General features: G+C 34.2%; 2 protein-coding genes across 8 annotated transcripts in view; one reads left to right on the top strand and one right to left on the bottom strand.

Moving 5' to 3' along the window:
- Nucleotides 1-53: 53 nt before the first annotated feature.
- On the top strand, nt 54-19,979 carry THAP9 (THAP domain containing 9). Of its 3 annotated transcripts, none has more exons than XM_016156198.2 (5): nt 54-226; nt 7,416-7,611; nt 8,984-9,287; nt 10,502-10,652; nt 14,264-19,979. In XM_016156198.2, the coding sequence occupies exons 1-5, from the start codon at nt 147-149 to the stop codon at nt 16,242-16,244; spliced, it is 2,712 nt and encodes a 903-aa protein (XP_016011684.1). In that variant the 5' UTR covers nt 54-146; the 3' UTR covers nt 16,245-19,979. The 3 variants fall into 3 exon arrangements, with proteins under 3 accessions (XP_016011684.1, XP_016011686.1, XP_016011685.1); XM_016156200.2 differs by lacking the exon at nt 54-226 and adding an exon at nt 235-587; XM_016156199.2 differs by lacking the exon at nt 54-226 and adding an exon at nt 596-2,556.
- An 81-nt stretch (nt 19,980-20,060) lies between these two features.
- The window catches only part of LIN54 (lin-54 DREAM MuvB core complex component), a 58,452-nt gene continuing 52,911 nt past the window's right edge, over nt 20,061-25,601 (bottom strand). For all 5 annotated transcript variants that reach the window (XM_016156203.2, XM_016156206.2, XM_016156204.2 and 2 more), the window contains exons 12-13: nt 24,550-24,752; nt 20,061-23,140 (exon numbers count right to left, since the gene is read on the bottom strand). In XM_016156203.2, coding sequence (XP_016011689.1) covers nt 22,939-23,140; nt 24,550-24,752 — 405 coding nt within the window. In that variant the 3' untranslated portion in view covers nt 20,061-22,938. The remainder of the gene's footprint in view (nt 23,141-24,549; nt 24,753-25,601) is intronic.

Below are 25,601 nucleotides of genomic sequence, written 5' to 3'. Positions count from 1 at the left end.
ACGGAGAGGAAGAGTGGGAATCCTGCGTCTTAAGAGCCCGCCCTCCCGACAAATAAAGGTTGCAGACGCCTAGCGGGCGGAGCTAAGTTTATCGTGATTCATATCGTCGCGGGAATACTGATAGAGGATCCCCACATAGTAAGAAGATGACCCGAAGTTGCTCGGCAGTGGGCTGCAGCACCCGGGACACCGTGCAGAGCCGCAAGCGCGGCTACTCTTTCCACCAGTGCGTGAGAGCAGCCGCCAAGTTATCTTAACCCCCTAGCACTGCCAAGCCGGCAGTAGGCCAGGGTGGGGTGGGGCCGGCCACGGTGTCGTGGTGTCGACGTGACGTACTTAACGTACGTTACGTGGGACTGGGGAAGCAACTGGGGAACTTTCAGGGTTAAGGTCATTCCAGCTTTTTCCGCTCAGTGTTTACCTCCAAATTGCCGATTGTTTCTCAATGCCTCCCGCTTGCCTAATAGCTTTTAACGACAGTTACTGAAAAGGAGTTGTGCTTCCTTTCTGTTGTCTTATTTAACATAAAGAGACGGGAAGGGAGGGAAGTTTGGGGGAAACTGTTGAAGGCGACCGCTTCCATTGGCGTGAGTAAGCTGCTCATGAGCATGAGTACAAATCAGTTTTTTGTCTGTCATTGCAAGTTGTTCAGTAGTATGAGCAGCTGTAGAAGGCCGGTCCTGTTCTGACTGGATCTGGTCATGGGAAGGAAGTTCCTTTAGCTCAAGAGGAGGGCAGATCTTCAGATCAGTCTAATTTGAACAGGCACGTATGGTCCAGACTGGTATATAGATCATTCAATTAATGTTAAAACCACAATGGGAAAGAGAAACGTAGCTAAAATATCCTCACAAAAAGAAATGTACTTCAAAAAGTGGTAAGGTAATATGGGATATAGTTAAACCATTAACAAAACTTGTATGAAAACATGAAAAAGAGCTTTATGGGACAGGTGATATTTAAGTTGGACCTTGACACTTCCTGGATTGGAGTGTGAGGGTGGGAGGAGGATAGTGCTTAAATAGGAATAGCATGGAAAAATGTAAAGGGATGGAAAATGTAGATTCAATGTACAAGAATGGAAAAAGTAGCTTGGAAACTTTTAAAATTAAAATGTCAGGTTAAGGAGTTCCAAACTATATGTGGTAAGCCTTTTGTAGTCAGTGTTTTTGTTTTTTTCGGAATAGGGCTGATCCTCCACCTAAGCTGTTTTAATTATATTCTTTTCGTTTTCCTCTGGGTTTTTCCCCCTAGTCAATTAGTTTTTGTTCTCTTTTTTTAACTGCTCTCTACAGATAACTCACCTCAAGTGAGTGAACATACTTGATTGAATTACAGCACCCACTCTCCCATCTGAAACTAGAACATTCCTATGAAATCTTTTATAAGCTGAAATGGCATAAAGTGAATAGTATGCCCCGCTTTAAGAAAGTTTATATTCCACCACATCACTTTTATGAAAGACCTTCTTTAGTACCTGTTTTCACCGACTGAAAGAAATCTGGAGGATTTTTGCTTTTACGAATGAAGCCCTCACCACGCTAATTTGGTCTTTCATAAAGCGAAGTGGCTTAATTCAAACTTTAGAACGTGGGAGATACATGTACTTACTTTTTTCAACACAGACACACAAACTCTTGAACTATGTGCTCCTCTACACTACCCAATCACTGTAATTCCCTTATAACCAGGCTTTTCAAAACAGGAACATACATACACCCACTTCCCTAAGTTCCATTGACTTTTCAACCTACTGCACCCAGTTACTTGTAAGCACTGCTCTAATGACAAAGGGTCACTGGTAATGTTTCCAAATTTAAGTGAGTGCTTTTAAGTCTTTTGACCTCTTTTTTAATCATATTGACTACTCGAAACTCACTTCCCTTGGCTTTATTGACACACACTCCCTGCTTCTCTTTTCTCTAATTTCCTCCTCAGTTTTTGCTGTCCTGCTTTTCCTGTGCCTTCTTCCTACCTTCCTTAAATTGGAACGAATTCATTTATTGCTTTTATTTGTTATATTGAGGACCCAAGTAAGACTCACTTAATATAAAAACAAAGATGCATTATAACAAAAGTTATTACAATAGTCTGCTATGATTCTTCCATCCTGATTTCTTCCCTATTCATTCCATTTTCCAGGCAATGATTTTTATGAAAATGCATATTTTATCATGCTGATTCCCTGAGGATTTTTGCTTTTTCGCGTAAAAGTTCTTAGTTTATTTTTCCTCATGATAAATCTATACAGTCAGCACAGATAAAGTCACTGATGAATCTTTACTCCTTCTTTTTGCCAGCACCAACAGTGGCCTTTGCAGTCTCCCTTACTTACTTCATTCTGTTCTTGTGTTCCTTTCCCTGTTTTCTTGAGGTGTTTTTCTTCTCATACAGGCCGTGTCTTGCAAGTCTATGTTTGGGTTCATTTCTCTTTGTGTAACCCAAGGAATCAAATCATGTCTTGCCACCACCAAAATGAATTCTGAATCCAAAAAGAAAGATGACATCTGGTGTAGTCTTATACATTTTGGCAAGTTTTTCCCGAATTTCTGACAGGTGCTTTTGCCTTCCCAGGTGAAGGATGTTGATAACTATTTGTTTCTCCTGTAGTAGTCTATTAATCATGGACTTCTTGGTCCAGATGGTTACTGTGTTGTTCATGATGGCATCGACCTTCGAGCAGCCAGCGGGGAAAAGATCCCAGAAGGAAGGATTTTAATCCCTTGGGCTATTTGGTGCCTACTAGAGTCTAGGCTTCTCTGTAAAGCCATCCTACACCTCTCTTCCAAACTGAAAATAACAACATTTCTATTGTACATGTGCTCCGAATTAAACACATGTCTTTGTATACATGGGAAGCAATCATCCAAATTTGTCTTCCTGACACCTAGGAAGTTGTAAGGAAGGAAGGAGAGAATAGAGACAGGAAAAGAAGTGAGAATACTATGGTATCAGTCCTAGCAGCAACAGGGTAGTATTGACCTGAATTTAGGGCTCAGGAAAAAGCTAATATGAGAAGGAGAGAATTAGTCAACTTGCCATTGCCTAAAACTGCCATCTTTGCACTTTTTGGTCATGGAATTCTCTTCATAAAAACAATTTTTAACTACATTCCCCTGAGATGTGTATAGTGATTTATAAATTACAATTATGAAGTGACGTGCTACTATATTTTGGAACACACAAAGGATGAGGCAAAATTTATAATAGTTTTAATATTTTCTTCAAATCTAAGTAGGTGAGTGCAGACTCCTGTGGTGGCCACTGTTCTGAAGGATGGATCCAAAGCTTATTAGTATAGTAGACTCTGTGATGTAGCCTTTAGCTACCTCTCTAGTCCATCTGTAACCACTCCCAGCCACCTCTGTACTCTCCTTTTAACACTCTAAATTAATTTATTTTTCATTGCTTTATCAGCCAGTAAGATCCCAAGTAGTTATTTCATATCTCCATGATTTTGCATCCGCTTGGAGTGGCCATTAACTTCATGGCAAACTGCTATGGACACTTCAGCTCTAGCTCCAATGTTCTCTCCTCTGAAGCTTTCCCTGGCATCCTCCAGCTCCATCACCAAGTTGTGAGAAGTTGCAAGGACACAGGAAAAGGCTCTGGTTGAAAAGCATGAATTAAAATGACTCAAAGGTGTGGAAACTGTTGTTATAAGAATATCGGTGTTCTGTCAAACGCAAGTTGGCTAAATGTGAAGTGGGATTGGCAAGTTGAAAATTAAAGTGACTCTTCGGTTCATTTTCTTTTCGCTGGTATAAAGAGATTTAGAAATTTCTTTCATAACCAAAAGAATATATGTATGATAATTTGGAAGAGTTTTTGCCCAAATTGTAATGAATTCTATTTTAAACTTTTATTATGAAATGTTTTAAACACACTAGCAAGCACAAAATAATATATAACAAACACCTATGTACCCATCACTAGGATTAAAGACATATTAACATTTTCCTAGATCCAGATTTTTGTTTTCTTCAGACCATAATTAAGTGATATTTAAAACCCTACCCCTCAATCCTTTCTCTACCTCTCCAGATATAACCATTGTAGGGGGGGTTTTGTTAGTCACTTTTCTGGAAAAATTTGATGTGCAGGGAGCCAAAGGTAAAATCCTGCCATTATAAAAAGGGCATAGTCAACAGGAAAAAGAAAATGGATTCTGTATTACAGTATAAACCAGTTCGTTGAGATGGTGATTGGTTTGGGATGATGATTGGGATTTTTCTTCTACCAAGGTGGCTTTAGACTAGAGAGAGAGGAATTCCAATTTCAACTATTTACTAGTGGCTATACTTGGTTTCATCTTTTATAAAAGGATAAAAATCTATCTTGCAGATTTTTGGGGGGTACTAAAACTAAGATTTTAAATTATATATGTGTCTGTGTGTGTGTATGATAAGGAAAATGCTTTAAAAGTAATATCTAAATTATTGCCAATTTAATTTTGTCCGAAATTCAAATTAGTCATGCCGATTAGACTACAGTATTTCCCAACTATTTTCCTGTCATTTTACACATAGAAAATATTTGTTTAATACAAAGCTTTTTGGGACTGGCTTGATGTAACTACTTCAAGGGATCCAGGTAGTCTACGCCACCCAATGGGCTAAAGGGTTTGATAGCAGTGCTTACCAGGCATACCAGTTAGGAAGCTTTGTATCAGAAGATCAGGCTAGTAATGTAAGTTAGAGGACTAGCCAAATTTTGATGGTCCTATGCATGCTTAGCGGCTACACACAATCTGTAGAAATGCTGCCTCACAAACATATGCCATTAGTTTAGAAAAGAACCTCGTGAAAAGGTATAGATTTGCCTCTTTTTAATTGGAAAAACTCCCTGTACATTCTCTCTTGATCAAGTAGCATCATCTTCTTTGAACAATTGAAAAGAACTCCTGAGAGTGGAATTAGTTGCTCCTAGGAAAGAACAAACTTTGGATAGTTCTTTACCATTTACAAAGTGCTTTGTTTAATTATTGCTATTTTTATTATGGTGACATTGGTTAACGAAATCCAGTAAGTTTCAAATATACAATTCAACAGTAAGGCATATATATATATTGCATTGTGTGTTCACCGCTTATAGTTTTCTTTCTGTCACCATGTATTTGACCCCTTTTACCCCATCTGCCTTCTGGTAACCACTAGTCTATTGTCCATGTCCATGAGTCTCTGTCCTCTTTGTTGCTTTTAGGTTTATATGCCACATATAAGTGATATCATGTGGTTTTCAACTTTTTCTGTCTGGCTTATTCTGCTTAGCATGATGATCTCAAGGTCCATCCATGTTGTCACAAATGGCAGTATTTCATCTCTTCTTGTGGCTGAGTAACATTCCATTGTATATATGTACCACAGCTTCTTTAGCCCATCATCTATTGTAGGACACTTTAGTTGCTTCCATGTCCGGGCCACTGTGAATAATGCTGCTATGAACATCGGTGTGCAAATATCTTTTCGGATATGGGTTTTCAAGTCTTTGGGGTAAATACCCAGTAGAGGGATACTTGGATCATATGGTAGATCAATTCTTAGTTTTTGGAGGAACCTCTATACTGTTTTCCATAGCGGCTGTACCAAATTGCAGTCTCACCAGCAGTGTGTGAGGGTTCCTTTTTCTCCGCATCCTCTCCAGCATTTGTTATTACTTGTCCTGTTGATTATAGCTATTCTAACAGGTGTGAGATGGTATCTCATTGTGGTTTTGATTTGTATTTCCCTAATAGCTAGTGATGTTGAACATCTTTTCAAATATTTGTTGGCCATTTGCATGTACTCTAGGGAGAAGTGTCTGTTGAGATCCTCTGCCCATTTTTTAATTGGATCTTTTTTTTTTTTTTTTTTTTTTGGTCGTTATTGAGTTGTGTGAGTTCTTAGTATATTTTGGATATTAGGCCCTTATTGGAGGCGTTGCTTGCAAATATATTTTCCCATTCAGATGGTTGTCACTTTACCTTGTTGACAGTTTCTTTTGCTGAGTCAAAGCTTTTTAGTTTGATATAGTCCCATCATTTATTTTTGCTTTTACTTCCCTTGCTTTGAGTTCAAATTCATAAAATCCTCTTTAAGTGCTACAAAGTGCTTTCGAATACATTTGTATCCTTATGCACTCTTACTACAGCCCTTTGAAGAGGCTCTAGCATTGAGAGATTTATCTAATACCATATGACTGGTAAAAGGTAATTGAGGCTTAAATACAGATTTTCCAATTTAGTGTTTTTTCTCAAGGTGGTTGAGAGAGTATCTCAGAATTATGTTTTCCCATACTGCTATATTATTTCTCTAACAATTAGCCAAGGAAATTAAAATTTTTACCGGTTTTAGTTTCTAACACCTATATGCTTTAAAGCTTAAATTATAATATATAAAAGTCATACAGCTACCTTAGATCTATCTCCAAGATAAATCAAAGAAGAGGGTGCAGAAAGAGTAGTCTTGTGATTTTCATTGTATAAATTTCATAAATTTTTTTCCTCACTCATTTCTAAACATCATAATTTGGCTGGGATTGAAAAATAGAAATGGAAGATAATTTTTATATTCAAGGTAGGAAAAATGGTGACTTTCAAAACACAATAGGAAATTTGAGTATAGGTAATATATACTTGTTTTATACTGCTGAGTAACAATTTTCCTTAAAATTCAGTGGAAACATTACCATGCATAATCTCTGAGAGTCGGGAATTTGGGAGTTGTTATAGGGAGTCTCATGAGATTGCAGTCAAAATGTTAGCCAAGTCCACAGTCATCTGAAGGCTTGACTGAGGCTGAAGGATCTTCTTTCAAACAAGCTCACTCACATTTCCTTTGGCTGGAGACCTCAGTTTCTTGTCCAGTGGGCCTCCCCGTAGGGCTGTTTATGACATAGCAGCTAACTCCGCTCCTGCCCCCTCCCACTCCCCCGCCTTAGATAAAACACTCTATAGAGAAAGAGGAAGCCTCAGTGCCTTTTATGATCTAGCGTCTTCCACTAGATCCACTGTCACTTCTGCTTTTTTATATTCCTTATGAGCAGATCACTAATTCCAGGCCATACTCACAGGAGGGGAATTAGGCTCCGCTCTTGGAAGGAGAAGTACCAGATAATTTGTGGACATTCTAGAGTTGCCTCAGGACAGGAAGACACATATTAAATTTGATCACATTCTGTTAAATGTAGGCAGTGAAGACAAAATGTGGTAGGATAGTTAATATAAGAATTGCCCCCATACAAATTGAAACAAGCTCACTTAAATATTGAACTTTTAGATTAAAAAAAAATTGAAAAATGAAATCAGATTAAGTAAATTAAACATTAACTGTACTTAAATGTTTATATAAAGCAGTTAAATAATAAATAGGTTTCTGTCTATTGTAGCATTACTATAATATTTTTATTTTAATGGAACTTCCATTTGATTGCTATAGATTTCCAACTGATACTATACAGCGCTCAAAATGGATCAGAGCTGTTAATCGTGTGGACCCCAGAAGCAAAAAGATTTGGATCCCAGGACCAAGTGCTATGCTATGTTCTAAACATTTTCAAGAAAGTGACTTTGAGTCATATGGGATGAGAAGAAAGTTGAAAAAAGGAGCTGTGCCTTCTGTTTCTCTATACAAGGTATTTAAATCTAAGTGTAAACAAAACTAAATTTTATAGAGCCTTTTAAAATCAAGATAGTTCACATTATAGCTAAAATTTGCATAGATTATAAAAAACCCTAAGTCTTAAAATAAATTTAGTAATTGATTTTAAATGCTTAGAAAATTATTTATTTTTAAATCTATAATGTAATAGTAATTCAGCTTTGGAGCTTTTTAAAAACTAAGGTGTACAAATGCAAAACATATCTGTAGATGTACATAAATGTTACCAAACTGATCATAAAAATCAACTAGTCGATATAAATGGACTTAGAATTCAGGTTTTTAAATATGAGACAGTTTTCAAAATACTTTGAAATTATCTACCACTTTTTTGGCTTCTCTCAATACTGTTATTGATTTTGACCAAAAATATACCTAATTATTAGTATTAATATAGAGAGATATATACAGAAATAGGAGATTATGAGTGAGTCACCAGTATTGATGTTAACATTCTTACTGTTTCTTTTCATTGTTTTTATTTTATCCTTCGACCCCTTAGCCACACTCTTGTACATGACTCAGTGATGGTCTGCAATTTGCAGTAGTCAACTGTTCTATCTTGCCACTACTCTTACCTTCTTCCTTTTATTCAGTAGAGTCTCCTGTTGGCATCGTTTTATATTATTCCCCTATTCAGAAGCATAGAGTTGGTGTCAAATCCAAATTCATAAATTCCAAGAACTTCCTATTTAACTTATTTGTGTGTTTCTAAGTGCTTTGAACTCTCTTTTTGAACCACATATACTTACCTACTGTATATGTAGTAAATTGACTTGCTTTCATGCTTTTGTGTAAAATAAATAATAGTTACTGTTTATTGAGACCTACAGTGGTTCAGGCAGTGTACTAGGAGTTTTACATAAATTATCTTCTTGTATCCTCAAAACAAATGAGATGAGGAATACTAGCACTTAAGTGACAGCTAACAAGTGAGGGAGCCAGAATTCAAACCCAGGTCAGTCTTAATTCCAAAGCTCAGACTTTGTCCACTTGCACTGCTAACTTCCCTATCCTCTCCATTGAACCTCGTTATTGCTCCTTCAAAGAACTACTCAAAACATATATATGAAACCTCCCCAAATTACCACCTTTCTCTAGTTACTTTAAGCATTTCAACAACTTTCAGCGTCATGTTACTATTTCTGTATAGGTGCAAAGAAAATAAACCCTGTTTACATTGTCCTATAGACTATATATTAAAAAAAATTCGAGGTTATGATTTTTCTTTAACTAACTCTCAACAGCAACCAGGTGAGTGCTTTGCTTTTAGTGCTATTTTTATAGATAATTCTCTATTTGATAATTTCTAAAATTACCTTAATTTTTTTTTATTTCTCTCATAGGTTCTCCAAGGTGTACACCTTAAAGGTAAAGCAAGACTGAAAATCCTAAAAGAGCCACTTGCTGATGATTCTGAAGAGTTTGCTACTGAGGATCATAACTATAGTTTAAGGAGGCCTTTGACAATAGGTACGGAGAAACTGGCTGAGGTACAAGAGATGCTACCAGTGTCCAAAAAGGGACTTGTTCCTGTAAAAAACTACAGGATGATCAAAAAGAGAAAGGGCTTACAATTGATTGATACACTGGTGGAAAGGAAACTACTTTCTGAAGAAACAGAGTATCTGCTACGAGCACAATTTTCAGGTATGTTTTCATCACCTTTACTATTTACAAAATAGCTCTTAATTTTTCTGAAATATCATTAAATACTATTTTGCTGTTGCCTGTGCAAATAAGCTTTTGGTTGAGAAGTGAAAAGTCTTGTTAGAGTAAACAAGAATGAAATGTAATCACCAAAATCCTTTTATGGTTTTCCAGTTTTGAGAGTAATATGTTTATTACAGGAAAAGCAAAGAAATATATAAATGATAAAAATAACACATAGTCCTACTACCCAGAAATCAGATTATATGGTTTATACAATATACTATACTTTTCATTTTTATAGGAGCACTTAACCCATGTTACTATAAATTCTTTGTAAATGATTTTAACTGCTACATAATTTATCACAAAATTCTTTTTACAACAGAGTTGAACTAGATAATTTGAAAATCCTTTTGAACTTGAAAATTTTTTGTGTCTCCAAGTTTTTTTTCTAAAATATTCCAGAGAGAGAGAGAGAGAGAGAGAGAGAGAGAGAGAGAGAGCGCGCGCGCGCGCGCGTGTCCATTGAAAAACTACCTTATCTTCTTTGTGAATCAGGATGTTTGAAGAGGGGCAAAATAAGAATTGCCGATTTAGTCTTTGATGAAAGAAGCAGAGATTTTTGGATTTACATTCTGGTAAATAAGAGGCATGTTCTGTTTCTAGAAAGAGGAAGTATCTCCAAAGGAAGAAAATATTTTGTGTTTTTCCAAGAGAAGAATAGAAATAATAATAAGGGTCCCCACCAGGAACAGAGGATTTTTTTTCTCTCAGTGGTAGGCTGATTTTCTGTTCAATCAGAATAGTGCACTATCTCCAGAAATGTTTCTATGTCTAATTTTCACCCTCAGATAAATGGTAGCCAGGGAACAAAATAAATATCTCCATAATCAAGAGACTAATTTTATCCAGTTATTTCATTTTCTTTTCTATTTCCCTAAAAATGTACACTCAGGCTGCCAGTGAATAGTAAAACATAATAATTCAAGTTGAAATTTTTTCTTCTTTCTAGTGAAATGATCCAAAATGAACAGGATAAATTGGTCAACAGGCTCAAAGATTGGATCTTAATCTCAGAACAAAGTCGGTTAAAAAGAGATTGTATTTGAATTTTGGTGTCTAGTGCAGTTTATATTCAAATGCTATGATCTATACCTGAAAATGTTAACTGTACACATTTTTCATCACAAAGAATAAATTTATTTTAACAGATTTTAAGTGGGAATTGTATAACTGGACAGAAACATCTGAGTACTCCACAGAAATGAAGCAATTTGCTTGTACACTCTACTTGTGCAGTAGTAATGTCTATGATTATGTAAGAAAGATTCTTAAGCTGCCTCATTCTTCCATCCTCAGAACGTAAGTGAATTACTTTTTAGATGTTAAATAAAAAAAAAAATTTTTCTTTTATTACATTTTAGACATTATTATTCATACTCAGTCCATTTTCTCTTTGTAAAAACTTGTAGGTGATATTTGCATATTACCACAATTGATAATTTTGCCAACAAAATGAAGACATAGTCTGACAAATTTTTTGCATCTTCTAAATGGTAGAGACATAATGGGTGATAAAATTTGAATCTTAAATATCGGAATTTCTAATACACTTAGTAGCTTTAATGTCTGATTATCTTTGAAAATCTAGAACAGTTCTAGATCAATACCATTTGTTTGAATTTTTTGTAAGCACTGTAGTTGATGGCAGTGCAGGTTGTCCAGAGACCAGATTATGATAAATACATTTTTAGGATTGTGGTCAAAATACATAGATATACTTAAAATTCTCTTAGTGTGAAGCAAATAACATGGTGGCTTTATAGTAATGTCTTACAAATTTAATACTCAGTTTTTATTTTTTTTATTATTGGTTTTATAGATTCCTTTTTACTCACTTTTACTTGTTTGTTTGTCTTAAAAAACAAAAATTTACTTTCTCACAGTTCTGAAGACTTGAAGTCCAAAATCAAGGTGTTGACCAAGTTATTTCCTTCTGCAGGCTGTGAGTGAAGGGTCCCTCTCCCTGGCTTGTACATGGTGGTCTTCTCCCTGTGTTTCTTCACGTCATCTTGCACTATACATGTGTGTTTCTGTGTCCACATTTCCTTTTTATGCGGACACCAGTCATGTTGGATTAGTATTCATGCTAGTGACTTTGTTTTAACTTGATAACTTCTATAAAGACCCTGTCTCCAAACAAGGTCACATTCCGAGGTACCAGGGGTTGGACTACAATATATCCTTTTTGAGGAACATAATTCAACCCCTTCCAGTCACTTTTCCTGCTGCTTAAGCCTCCCTCTACTTGGGGACTAAAGGCCAACTCCTTTCTGTGGCTTACTGAGCTTCCCATGATGTGGCTTCTGCTGGGCCCTGCAGCCGATCTCTTGTCCCTTCCCTCTTGCATTCCATGCTCCAATTGTAAGGCATTTTTTGCTGCTTCTTGCTTTAGGGACTTACTCCTCCATCTACCTTAAATGCCCATTCTCCCTATCTGTTAGTCCTGGTGATTAGTCTTCATACTTCAGGCTCAGATTAGATTTCTCATCCTTTTGGAAGCCTGACCTGCCATTCTTGCACCAATTATGGATTAGGTGCCCGTCTTGCATTCACAGTATGGAGCAGAATCTTAGTACTTACAACACTGCCTATCCCACTGGACTGTGAGCTGCTGAAGTATGAGGCCTGTGTCTGGTTCATTGTTATGCATACACACGCTGACCCCTGAGTGGTGCCTGGAACGCAATAGTCCCTTGATAATATTTGTGGAATTGAAATAATTCTTGGATGGTCATTTAGGATTTTGAACAGATATAAAGAAGAAATGCAGTGGACCCAAAGTTGCTGTCTCAATAGCAGCACTGCAAGAGCATTTGAGACCTTATTCCCTGGCATATGTTGTCAGTTTGGCTCAAATAAACCTTATAAAAATTCAAAAAATAAAAAGCAGCACTCTATCTAATTCACTGAAGTTGGGGCAGAGACTAGCCAGGAATGGCAGGAGCCATTTCTTTTGGAAGGTGCCTCTTGGTTTCTTATTGCTTCAGCTTTAAAACAGATTCATAGGGGCTCAAAGCTGGAGAAACTATTAGAGATCATGGAGTCCAACCCCCTTCTTTTATAGAATGGAGAAATTGAGGCCCGGTATGAGGAAGGACCTTAATTATCATTTTTTTCCCCATTTTTGGGAAAACATCTTTAAAAAAATTGAGATGTAATTGACATATAACATTAGTCTTTGTATATTAGTATTTGTGTACACTGTAAAATGATCACCACAATAATTCTAGATAATATCCATCACATACTTTTTTTTCTTGTGATAAGAACTTTTAAGATCTTGGCAATTTTCAAATAAACAATATAATATTATTAAGTATAGTCACCATGCTGTACATTATATCCCCTAAAAAAAGAATGAGACTTTTCCTCCACACTATTAAAACACTACAACTAATAAAAAATTTAGAAATGAGAGAAAAGGAAGGAATATTCATTAATTGTTCTACATTATATATGTTAACAATCATTGTTAACCTTTAGGGAATTTTCTTTCAGGCATTGTTATCTGTGGTTAGATTTACTAGTTTTTTTACATGGTTGTGATCTTTAATATCAGAGAGTTTTACCTCATTAACTCGGGTATCCTCCAACTGTTAAACATCAACAGTTTCCATTTTTTGGTTGTAATTGCGATTTTTCATATTGAGATGAACTTTTGTGTATAGGCTTATTCACTGTCTTTCATAATATGATTTTACCATTTAGGCTAGATACTATACATATTTATAAATATATACTTTCTGCTATGCTAGAGACATTTTCATAGACACCGTGTTGATAATTCCTCCTCCTACACCTTTTTTATTCAAGTCCTCTACAATGGTTTTAAAACATACTGGTTTTAAAACATATGGTTTATATGAGACATTCTCTCAGTGACACACACATGTATATATATTTACATACACATACACATATGGCATGTAGTGAGGGTAAATTCTGTTTATGAAAATTCTAGTTTGCAGCAGAATATTTGGAAAGGCCTGTCCTGAAATACTTAGGAAAGTACATTAAAATTTCAATTAAATGGAGGTCAGCTGTTCAGGAAGAAACCTTGGCAGCCTAGAATATAGCCCCCAAATTAGAAATTTAACCCCAAAAAGTAATTGAATTACAAAAGTACATTTCAGTGAGATGAGCACCTCAGTCTACCTCAGAATCCATTTAGTCTTATTGTAGAAAATTATTAAACTTGGCTGTTTCCTTTCATGATCTACAACAAACTAGAAAGAATAAATTAGAACCAAGTGAGAAGAATTCTGAAGACAGACAGCGATAGTAATAGGAAAGAATAATCAGCAGTCTGGAAAGATCAGGGATACTACATAAGGACTCCGAAGATAGTAATGAGGGTACTTTGTATAGGAGCAAACAGATGCAGACACCTTACTTACCATAAGGTCATACTTTTGAGGCTGTAAGGAGCAGTGAGAAAAGCTCTGAACAGGACATCAGCAAAGCTGTGTTTTGCATTTGTGTATAACTAGCAGCACAATATAGGCCAAGTAGTTTAACCACTCTGTACCAGTTTCCTAATTTTAAAATGAGATAGATTTACTAAATGTTCCCAAAGTTTTTTTCTCCTTCAACAATTTTCTCATTTCAGTGAATTTATAGGTAAGACTGGTTTATGATCTAAATTATAAACACATCATTTAGAATAAACTGGGTAATTGATCTGTATACTTTAAAATAAATGAAAAAATTTATTTTGTGGTATATTTCTAAGTTTCTTACTATTTTATGGTAACTGAATATTTGCTTGAAAATGTCTGTAAAATTTGGCTACTTATATTTGGCTTCATTACAGGAATTACAGTCTACTTTAGTGCCATATAAGGCATTTTCCACTTTTAAAATTTCTTCACTTCAGTTTTGTATTTTTCATTTTTTTTTACATTTTCTAGATGGTTATCCAAATGCAAATCAAGTCCAGGTTTCAACAGCAACATTTTTTCTTTACTTCAACAAAGAGTAGAGAATGGAGACCAGCTGTATCAGTATTGTTCACTGATAATAAAAGGTATCTCTCTCAAGCAACAACTTCAGTGGGACCCCAGCAGTCACCATTTGCAAGGGTTTATGGACTTTGGTCTTGGCAAACTTGATGCTGATGAAATGCCACTTGCCTCAGAAACTATTTTGTTAATGGCAGTAGGTATTTATGGTCATTGGAGAACACCTCTTGGTTATTTTTTTGTAAACAGGGCATCTGGATATTTGCAAGCTCAGTTGCTTCGTCTGGCTATTGGCAAACTGAGTGACATAGGGATCACAGTTGTGGCTGTTACATCTGATGCTACAGCTCAAAGCGTTCAGATGGCGAAAGCACTGGGGATAAATACTGATGAAGACAACATGAAATGTACATTTCAGCATCCTTCATCTTCTAGTCAACAGATTGCATACTTCTTTGATTCTTGCCACTTGCTTAGATTAATAAGAAATGCATTTCAGAATTTTCAAAGTATCCAGTTTATTAATGGCATAGCACATTGGCAGCATCTTGTGGACTTAGTTGCACTAGAGGAACAAGAATTATCAAATATGAAAAGAATCCCAAGAAAACTTGCAAATTTGAAAAACCACGTACTGAAAATGAATTGTGCTGCCCAACTCTTCAGTGAGAGTGTGGCCAATGCGTTAGAATGTTTACTATCATTAGGCTTGCCTCCTTTTCAAAACTGTATTGGTACCATCCATTTTGTACGCTTAATTAATAATCTGTTTGACATTTTTAATAGTAGAAACTATTATGGAAAGGGACATAAAGGACCTTTAATGCCTGAAACTTTCAGTAAAATTAATCACGTGTTAATTGAAGCCAAAACTGTTTTTGTTACATTATGTGACACTAGCAATAATCAAATAATTAAAGGTAAGCGAAAACTAGGATTCCTGGGATTTTTGCTAAATGCTGAGAGCTTAAAATGGCTCTACCAAAATTACGTTTTCTCAAAGGTAACGCCTTTTCCATATCTTCTGACTTACAAATTCAGTCAAGACCATCTGGAATTATTTCTAAAGATGCTTAGACAGGTATTAGCAACAAGTTCTAACCCTACCTGCATGGCATTCCAGAAAGCTTACCATAATTTGGAGACCAGATACAGATTACAAGATGAAGTTTTTCTAAGTGAATTAAGCATCCTTGACATTTCAATTGCTCGAAGAACAGACTTGGCCCTTTGGACAGTTCAACGTCAGTATGGTGTCACCATTATAAAGACTCTCTTTCACAAAGAGGATATTTGCCAAGAATCATCATCTAATTGTTCGTTAAGTGAGGCATTACTAGACCTGTCAGATCATAGGCAAAATCTCACCTGTTGTGCTGGTTATATTGCAGATAAGTTATCATCTCTTTTAACTTGTGAGAACTGCATCAGTGCATTGTATGCATCGGATCACAAAGCCTCTAAATTTGGGTCACTATTATGTGTTAAAAAAAAGAATGGTTTGCATATCCCTTCAGAAAGTTTATGTCAAGTCATAAATATTTGTGAGCGAGTTGTAAGAATCCATTTGAGAATAGCAGTTTATGAACAGCTTCCTAAATGGAGGGAATTTTATCTTCAACAGAAAATACTATGTGAGCTTTCTAGTTATATTTATCTTTTTGTCGATTTAGATGAGCATCTCTTTGATGGAGAGGTGTGCGCCATCAATCACTTTGTAAAGTTACTAAAAGATATAATAATCTGTTTCTTAAAGTTCAGAACTAAAGATGTAGCTCATTTCCCTTTAAAACACCATTCAGAAGGAATTGAAATGAAAACTTTGTCAAGGAAATACTGGTTATCTTTACAGGATTACAGATGTTCAGGTTTTGCTAATACCAATAAATTCAGGCATCTGCTACGTAATGACGGATATCCATTCAAATGAGGTACCTAAAATATTTTAAAACTTATATTAAGAACATTTATTTTGAAGTTCAAGTTTGGACCATATGTTATAAATAGACATTCTGCACAATGGACACATTGGCATTTGACTTATTAGAATTTGTAATTTACATATTTAAAAATCATTTTGAACTTTGGTATGGCTTGTAGCATTTCATCATTAGCCAAACTAGACAAAGAAGTCAGTAAAAGCAGGCTAGCCACTGGTGCTGTCATTGAATTTACTGAGACTGAATATCACTAGACATACTATTAACTTGTTCAACCTACTTTAAAAACAGGAGAGAATAACAATGAGGAGTCACCAAAACATTGACTCCTTTTATAAACATACTATATTCACTACAAGAACTCTTTGATTTACAACTCTTAAGAATGTTGACAGAATACCTATAAAACCTTGAATATAATTTTTACTTATGAAACTTAAGGTGTGGTTTGAGAAGTAGGCTAAATTAAAATATCAAATATCACAAAAATCTCTTTGCCAGGGTAGGTACTAAAGTAGGTACTTATGCATTATCAGACATAAGGTAAACACATGAGCCACGAGATGCTTTCTTGTGCTGCAACTACGCTGGGGAATGTTGTCTGGGAAGTACACAGGTGATGTAATTTTCATAATCCATTTTCTCTGGACTTCAAAATAGTACTTATGAATAATAGAATGCATACTTACTTGACTCCTGTTGGAAGATCCCAGTGCTCATCAGTGAATGAATAACAGAATTTCATGTGAGTGATTAATTGAAAAAAGATGGTCAATTGAGACAATATGTATGAAAAAAAAAAATCAGTTTTAATTATATAATGAGTTTTTTCAGAAACTTAGGAGCTCAATCTACAGATGGAAACGTAAGGGCAATTTTCTCCATTCTCACATCCCCATATTTGAAAAGACAAAAAACAAAAAACATAGGTATATGGACTTTCACAAATGGGAATATTTTAATGGATAAAAGAAACAAGCACATATTCACCTGTGTATGTAAACTTTCTTTTTGTCATTGGGTGAATGTTCACATAGTTAATATTAATACGAAAACTGAAAATTGCAAAAGATTTAACAACTGGGTAAAGTTTTTTATTAGTTGAAATTCACTTTAAATAGTATATTTTGATATATTTCTATTCTACCTCAAACGAAGGCTTGTTTTGAAATGTAACTAGAGCTGTACTGCCTTTTATACAAGAGCTATTGCTGAGAAGTCTGAATATTGTGGTTTTTGTTTGCAGTAGAATGACTTGATGCACCAAGATAAATCTTTAAGGAAGTCTCTTTTTAAATCACCTTTGTTTATATAGATCCAGGTTTTATACCTGATCTTTACTTAAAAATAGATTTGTATCTGTACTGTCTTATGTTCTTTGTTATTACATTTGACTGATATATTCCATATTTTAAAAATTAGTGTTTTGCATTGCTCAAGTGCTAGATAAATTGGACACTGGAGATATTTTCATCACTGCCCTCAGCGCAGTTAATTGCTCTTGCCCTTGCGAAAGTGTTCCAAGTCTGATATCAGACTTACTTTATATGATATGCTTACATTGAAAACTTTTTTATATTTACGGATATTTGATAAGGGTAATTTAGTTTATAGATTTTACTCAGCACCTTTGTCCTTTTTTTCCTTTGGAGAAAACTAACATTCCCTTCAGAAATTTATCCTTCCTACTTTTCAACAAATAGTACTGAAACAACTGGGTAGCCACATGCAAAAGTATTAACTCTAAATGGATCAGAAACCCAGATGTGTAAGAGGTAAAATTATAAAACTTTTAGAAGAGAGTAAATCTTTGAAACTTAAGATTAGGTGATCATTTCTCAGATGTGACACAAAAAGCACAAGCACCAAAAAGTAAATTGGACTTCATCAAAATTAAAAACTTGTGCTTTAAAGAATACCATCAAGAAAGCCCCCAGAATGGGAGAAAATTTTTACAGATCATATTACCTGATAGAGGACTTGTATCTAGACTGTAAAGAACTTCTGAAACTCAACAATCAACCCAGTTTTAAAAACGAGTAAAACCTGAGTAGATACTTTAAAGGAGATACACAAAGGGCCTATACACATATATGTGTTCAACATCATTAGTCATCTGGGAAATGCAAATCAAAACTACAGTGAGATGGCACTTCACACCCACTAGGGTGGCTATAATAAAAAAAAGACCTAACAAGTGTTGGCAAGAATGTGGAGAAATTGGAACCCTGGTAAGCTGTTGTTGGGAATGTGGTCACTTTGGAAAACAGCCTGGCAGTTCTTCAAAAGGTAAGTGAAAGAGTTACTGTATGACCCAGCAATTCCGATAGGCATATGCCCAAGAAGAAATGAAAGTACATGTAAAAACTTGTACACAGATTTCATAGCAGCATTATAATAGCTAAAAAGACTAAATGTCCAGCTGATGAACAGATTAAAAAGTGTGCTGTATCCATATAATGGGTCACATGGTGTTTTACTTGATAACTGCCAGAACTGTTTTTTGCAGTGTACCACTCTGTATTTTCAACCAGGAATCCCTGAAAATTCCACTTGCTATACTTCATCCCCAGTACTTGGTATTGTTAGGGTTTTGTTTTGAATTAGCTATTCTAAAAGGTGTGCAGTGATATTTCATTGTGGGTTTCATTTCATTTTCCTAATAGCTGATGAGCATCTTTTCATAGGCTTAATTTGCCATTCACATAATCTTAAGTGAAATGTCTTTTCAAGTCATTTGCCCATATTTCGGAGGGTTGGTTTTTTCTTGAACATTTATTTTCTATTCTAGACATAAGTGCATTATCAGATGTTTTGCAAATATTTTCTCCTAGTCTGTAGCTTTTATTTCTTAGTGTCCTTTGAAGAGCAGATATTATTAATTTGGTAAGTCCAGTTTATCCTTTTTTATTTTTTAGGGATTATACTTCTTAGTTTCTTAGTTTTGTATCTAAGAAATCTTGCCTAACTCAAGGTTGGAGATTTTTTCTTCTAGGTATTTTGTAGTTATAGGTTTTACATTTGGTTATGATCTATTTTCAGTTAATTATGGTGTGTGATATAAGTTGTTCATGTTTTACATATGGCTATCCTAGTACCATTTGTTAAAAAACGACAGTATTCTTTCTCCAGTGACCTTTAATCCTTGTCAAAAATTGACTACATCTACATCAGTCTATTTCTGGGCTCTCTCTGTTCTATTGATCCAAGGATATGACATTCACCAACCAGTGTCTTGATTAGCCTTGAAATCAGTTGGGAGTCCTCCAAATTTTTTTTTCAAAAATGTTTGGCTATTTTAATTGTACCTTTTCTTGTACATACATTTGATGGTGGGTGGTGTTAACATTCCTATGATGTTAGCTGTAGACTTTTTGTAAAAGCTTTTTGTCAGGTTGAGGATTCCTGCTATTTCCAGTTAAGTTTATTTTATTTTATTTATTTTTTTAATAATGATGAGTGTTGAATTTTGTCATGGTTTTTCTATACACCTCTTTTGGGGGGAGAAATTTTTTGAGATAAAATTTACATACCATTATATTCACCCTTAAAAAAATACAATTTAGTGGATTTCTGCAGCTTTTGAGATGGTCACATAGTTTTTCTTCTTTGGTATGTTGATACATTTTTGTTTTTATTCCTGGGATAAACCCACCCTGGTCATGATGTATTGTTTTTAAATATTGCCGGATTTTATTCGCCAATAAAATTACAGTTACATTAAAGTCTGTGACCTTATATTAATAAACATTACCCTGGACATTATTTTCTTACTGCTTTTGAGTAAAACTCAAAAATGCCTTAAGTACTTTCATAAAACAAAAGTAAAATTTTATTTTAATAGTTAAAAAAAATTTTTTAACTTTCTAACTTAGATTTAATAAAACCACCTGGATCATAAAAGACTCACATTTGATCTAGAGATAATGACAAAATGAGCATTAAAGAAGTCCTAACAACAACAACAAAAAAGACCTACATAATTTACATAATACTACATAATAATAGGAAGTAACTACGAAAGGCTTTCTAGTTGATTGGCTTTCTTTTCCTTGGGTTGCTGCCACAAGATTACTACATAAAATGGTTAAGGGATTCAGTACGATCACAGGTAGGGTAAGAGGGGTCCTGGTTTGAAATAGCATTTACATAAGTATTCATTTTCTTAGCTATTAGTGTTACAAAACAAAAATAGACTTTTCTAAAGGCATTTTTATTCACATTTTTACATAAGAATTTAGAAAATGTCAGTTGTCCATATCAAAGGATGGGGAAGCTAAAGCAGGAGTCTCTTCAAAGTTGCTGCTCTAAGTGTTTTATTACCTGTAACATTAAGGTTCTGGCTCTCATAAGATCCAAAGCCAAGACCTATAAGTTGCTTTTAGTTTCAGAGAAAAAGAAACTAAGAAAGGTGCTCACCATAAAACATCAAACATTATAAAGGAAAGATTTTCTGCCCTTAAACTGTGGTGGCGGGCGGGGGCGGGGAGAGATCTTGTTTCAAAGCATAATTGTGTAAAAAGATAGGTTTATCTGTGTGCTTTCAGAAGTAAAGTTAATTTACTTAAAATCAGGTATTTTAAAGGTTTCTTGCATGTTAAATGGCTAAAAGTGTTATTAAAGAAAAAGTGCAAAATCTTTTTTATAGAATAGTATAAATGTTTATTTTTTGTATGATTTACTTTGCTGTCCTGTTTTTACAATATAGAAAAGTGTATTCTTTGAATAGCTCTAGTAAATATAAATTTAATCTTTCTACTTTGGGATGTAAATAGAGCTAAAAAATTATATACCCACCCCCCCATAGTCTTTTAAAATTGTTGAATTAATGTGGATATTAATCTTGTTCAGCAATTTGATGCAAATGCCTAAATACAAAAAGTTGTTTAGTAAGTACTACACACAAAGGAAAAGGCTTAATACTTTAGCTTCTTGAAAATCAGAAAACCTAGTAGCATTTGATTGCACCTTCAAATTTTTACAAGCAAAACATTCTCAAGCAATGCCGTTATACATAATCTATAATTGTTATCCAAATTTCACATTTTCTGCACACTGTATATAAATACACATCACAAAGGTGCAATTAGAATTAAACACAATATGTACAAAATGAACAAAGTTTAGGTTTAGACCAAAAAGGTATTGTAATCTTCTGAAAAATAACTTGATTAGATATTATTTTATCCTCTTACACTAATTTACATTTATACAAATTTTAAACATACTAGATTGAGGTGCTAAGAATACACTATCTACATTTAAAGTGTACTGCACTATAATTTTATAAATCCAAATTTCAAAAGGAAGATACTTTAATAACGGAATCTTCTTTTGGATTAATTTCTATTGCCTATATCTTGCATGTTCATATGAACATATATACATACTGAGTACATACAACTATAGATTCCTTGTAGGAAATGTAATAATCACATACTAATAATTACTGAGGATTATGGTACCTAACAAAATGCCTGAATTCCAACATGGTTTTCTCTTGTCATAAAATCTAGCATCCTATTATAACAGGCTCTTAAATTCATAAAGCTTTTGAATTTCTGAAAATGATTTAGATTACTTTAGTATTACATGAAAACACTCATATTTTGAGCTTACCAAATCACTGGCTAAAAATAATGCTGTATTAAGCTTCCCTTATAAAAAACATCTCACTACAATTTTGAAAACTTTGCTAGGAGGCCCATTTCAGTAAATCGAGTCATATATTGGTTGGAAACCTCTAGGTTCAAAGTCTACAAAGAGAACTATTTGTATAGATGAAGAATCCTTCCCTAAATTCATCTCTTAAGAGTTCCAATATTATTTCTCCATCCAAGCCAAATTTGACACCTGATCATTTTATGTTTCTATTTTATCACTACATGTTTACTTATATTTATATACACTTTTCATTTTAATAGTGCCCAGTAATCACACTGACAATTTATTATCATTTCAAATACATACCACCTTCCTTGAAAATGGAAACATTCCAAAGCGTTTCTTAATCATTCATTATAAAAACACATTGCCCATCTTTTGAGAATTATTTACTATCCTTTAATGCTTTAAAAAAAAAAAAAAAAAACTTTATTTTAAATGTGTGGCTACTGATTTCTTCCTCTTCTGACATTCCCAAAGTGACATCAGGATGTTATTCCAGAATCTGCCTTAAAAAGTTGATTTTTCTTAAAAAGATATTGCTTTTCTAAACATGAAATATCATTTGAATTTGTTTCATAAGAATTTGTTTATGTAGACATTCTCTCTGGTTATATTCTAGGTCTAGAACCAAAGAATGACTGGGTAATACCAATGCTTCTTTGGCTTTTTCTACTGAACAAAGTCATACAACACCATACATTATAAATTATAGTAATTTATAAATGTTTTTTGTCAATAGAGTCGGAAGGACAGAATATCTAATTCTTAAACCCAAGCAAATTAAAAATCTATATAATACAATAAAGAAAAATTCAATTTAGTAGGGGCATAAGCAAACTTAACTAAGATTTAAAATATACTAATTTCCTCATTTAAAATCTCTTTCAATATTATAATTTCAGGTCTCAAGAACTGAAGTAAAAATACAATAATTGTTAAACTATCTTTCAGAAAATCAAGTGTCCCTGCACCTTCAATTTTCTGTACAGTTCCATTTATCATTCTTTTGTGCAAGAATTAGCAATTCATGGCACAAGGGTCACTTTTTGCTTTTCCAGCAGAGTTGATGACGCTCATCAAACATCGTCCGAATTCCTCAAGTATCATCCGTTCAGCTGCTGCTTTTGATTTTCCCTTCTTGTCTGCCTGCTCTGCCTGGGCAAGAAGGCAATTACACGTGGCTTCAGCTACTTCCTTAGTTACAAATGTAAATGGCAATCTGAAATGATTTTTGAGAAAGAGAGATGATGATGGTGTTGAATTACTTCAAAGTGGATGGCATTCTTTCATTTGGAAATTTCTATTGACATTTTCATGATTCATCAACACGCTGTGCATCACTATCTGGGCAGTGAGCACAAGCACATCCTGAAGAACTTTAAAAAGTTAGAACTGCTTTTATGATTGAGTATACTTCTTAAATATCATTCAGCAAGTATAACATTTTACATAAAATATATCTTACCTAGACAAAGTTATCTAGTTAACTAAAAGAGGTAATTCTACATGACTGGATATTTCTGTAACAAAAGTCCTCCCAATTCATGAATGTAATAAGCTTCATGAGTGCAATTGTTTTATTTACTGCTGTCTTCTCTGCCTAGAACAGTCCTGACATACAGATACTCCATGAATATCTGCTGAATAGTACTGGGAATTGAAAGCATTGTCTCCTGGACAACACTGAAAATAAAGCACTTTCCCATAGTCCCATGTATTTTGGGAGGAAAAAAACACACCAAAATTTTGTACTGTTTTATCACAACAAACGAAATGGGGAAACCAAAGACTGTTCTTTACATGGAGTTTCATTCATTCATAAAGATCTGAACTATTAATTATTAAATTAAGCAATCCATCTTGAGGCTTGCTATATGTAGCTGATGTTAAAAGCCTTCAAGAACGGAATCAGGCAACCTAAATCTCACCACTAACTCAACAACTGGTAAGCAGTTACATATAGAAGGAAACTAAAAAATATATGAAGTCTTTAATGCCTGCCATGACAAGAGAGGGTAGGTAGTTAAGGATTTAGGCTGCTATACAATTGAATAGAAATCTTTAAAATACAAAAGCATTTTAAATTAGAAAAGATTATAATTAAAATATAATAATACTGTATAATAGTGCTCATTATATAAAATTTAGAAACTAGAAAAGTAAAAGGAAAACAATTCAAATTTTGCCATTCAAAGACAAAAGTTTCATGCGGGTATAACTTTTAATACAGTTTTTCTTTTATATAGTTTTGATTATAGTGTGTAATTTTGTGTTCTTATAATACAAATATTTCCCCATAAAAAGTAATTATAAAATTAACTAAGTGATATAAAAATTTGGCTTTCTTAGAGGTTCTTCAAATTACTTAATTGCTCATCTTAGTAGGGAGAAATCCGATGAAAGCAGTGAACTAAAGCATTACTGTGCATTTTAGAACTCTGTGATATATCTTACAGGCATTTTTCTATTATCTTAAATACCTTTACAACAAGTAACTAAAATTAGAAAGAAAATACAAAAATCAGGTTTGCAAGAACCAGAAGTATGAACTTAGTTTTGTCTAAAAAGAGAAACTTTACCAAAAATGAGTATTGATGTCATAATATAAGAGATAAAAAATTGACTTACTTTCCTCCTCCACTATTCAAAGCTGGTGTTGGCCTAGTAAGCAAGTCCGAAATTTGAGAGGATAACTTAGTCTTTGCTGCTGTTTGTTGCTGTACCCTTACTTCAGCTGCATCTGCCAAGTGCATTAAGGTCTTTCTTTCTGGGCTTTCTTCAAAATTCTTACAGCCAATACATTTGCATATTGAGGAACACATTATTTTTGCCTAAAAAATTTACAAAAGAAAAGCTTCCAAATCAAACCCAAAAATCATCATTATAGGTATACTCCATGATTAAATCAACAGATAATAGAATTAACTGGTCAACTGATGGAAACATCTCTTGCTGACAAACACTAAAGGGATTAACTGCCCATGTGGATAGGGAGGTATTCTTAAGTCTGAGAGCGGCTATATAATGCTTGTGTTTTAGCCCTCCCATGTTAATTTTTCCTCCACTATATATTTTCCTCCTGGTATGTATAACGTATGTTCTTTATAAAGAAAATAAAAAATAAGTTACAATATTAAAAAATAAGGGTCACCCAAAACTGAACCACCTTCAGTCAAATCATCAATGTTTTGGTTATTTATGAGAAACATAGATCTTAGGTACATATATATTTATTAACTAACAAATACAAGTCTTTCTTTGTGTGTGTTTACAAAATCATATTTCCACTTATCTGTATTTTCCTTTACTCACACTAAAAGCTCAAAGAATCCATCCCTCTAAGTCATCTGGCATAGGTTAAATTCATTCTATTTAATGGCTGGAAATTAATCCCTGGTATGGATGGGCTACATTTTATTTGGGTATTCACTTCCCTGATAAGCATTTATTTTGTTTCCAGTTCTTGAGTATCATAAACAATGCATAAAAAGAATTTTCGTATATATTAAGATTTTATTTCTATGAACTAGATTTCTTGAATTTGGCTCGCTAGTCTAAGGAGACATGTATTTTAATTTTAATAGAGGCGATCAGATGCTTTTTTCAAAAGGCTATATATAACATCTCACATCTCGTCAGCAATGTATAAAGGAAGCCTTTCCTACATTCCATCAAGATAT

The sequence above is a fragment of the Rousettus aegyptiacus genome, unplaced genomic scaffold (genome assembly GCF_014176215.1).
Source record: "Rousettus aegyptiacus isolate mRouAeg1 unplaced genomic scaffold, mRouAeg1.p scaffold_m13_p_10, whole genome shotgun sequence".
Taxonomy (NCBI): Eukaryota; Metazoa; Chordata; class Mammalia; order Chiroptera; family Pteropodidae; genus Rousettus; species Rousettus aegyptiacus.
The sequence above is the reverse complement of the archived record's forward strand: the minus strand, read 5'-3'. Positions and strand labels throughout refer to the sequence as shown.

Excerpts from the sequence above, each read along its gene's own strand:
- THAP9 (XM_016156198.2), top strand. The coding sequence starts at position 147 with ATGACCCGAAGTTGCTCGGCAGTGGGCTGCAGCACCCGGGACACCGTG. Across the intron at positions 227-7,415 it reads CGCGGCTACTCTTTCCACCA|ATTTCCAACTGATACTATAC; the intron begins GTGCGTGAGAGC and ends TGATTGCTATAG. Across the intron at positions 7,612-8,983 it reads CTTCTGTTTCTCTATACAAG|GTTCTCCAAGGTGTACACCT; the intron begins GTATTTAAATCT and ends TTTCTCTCATAG.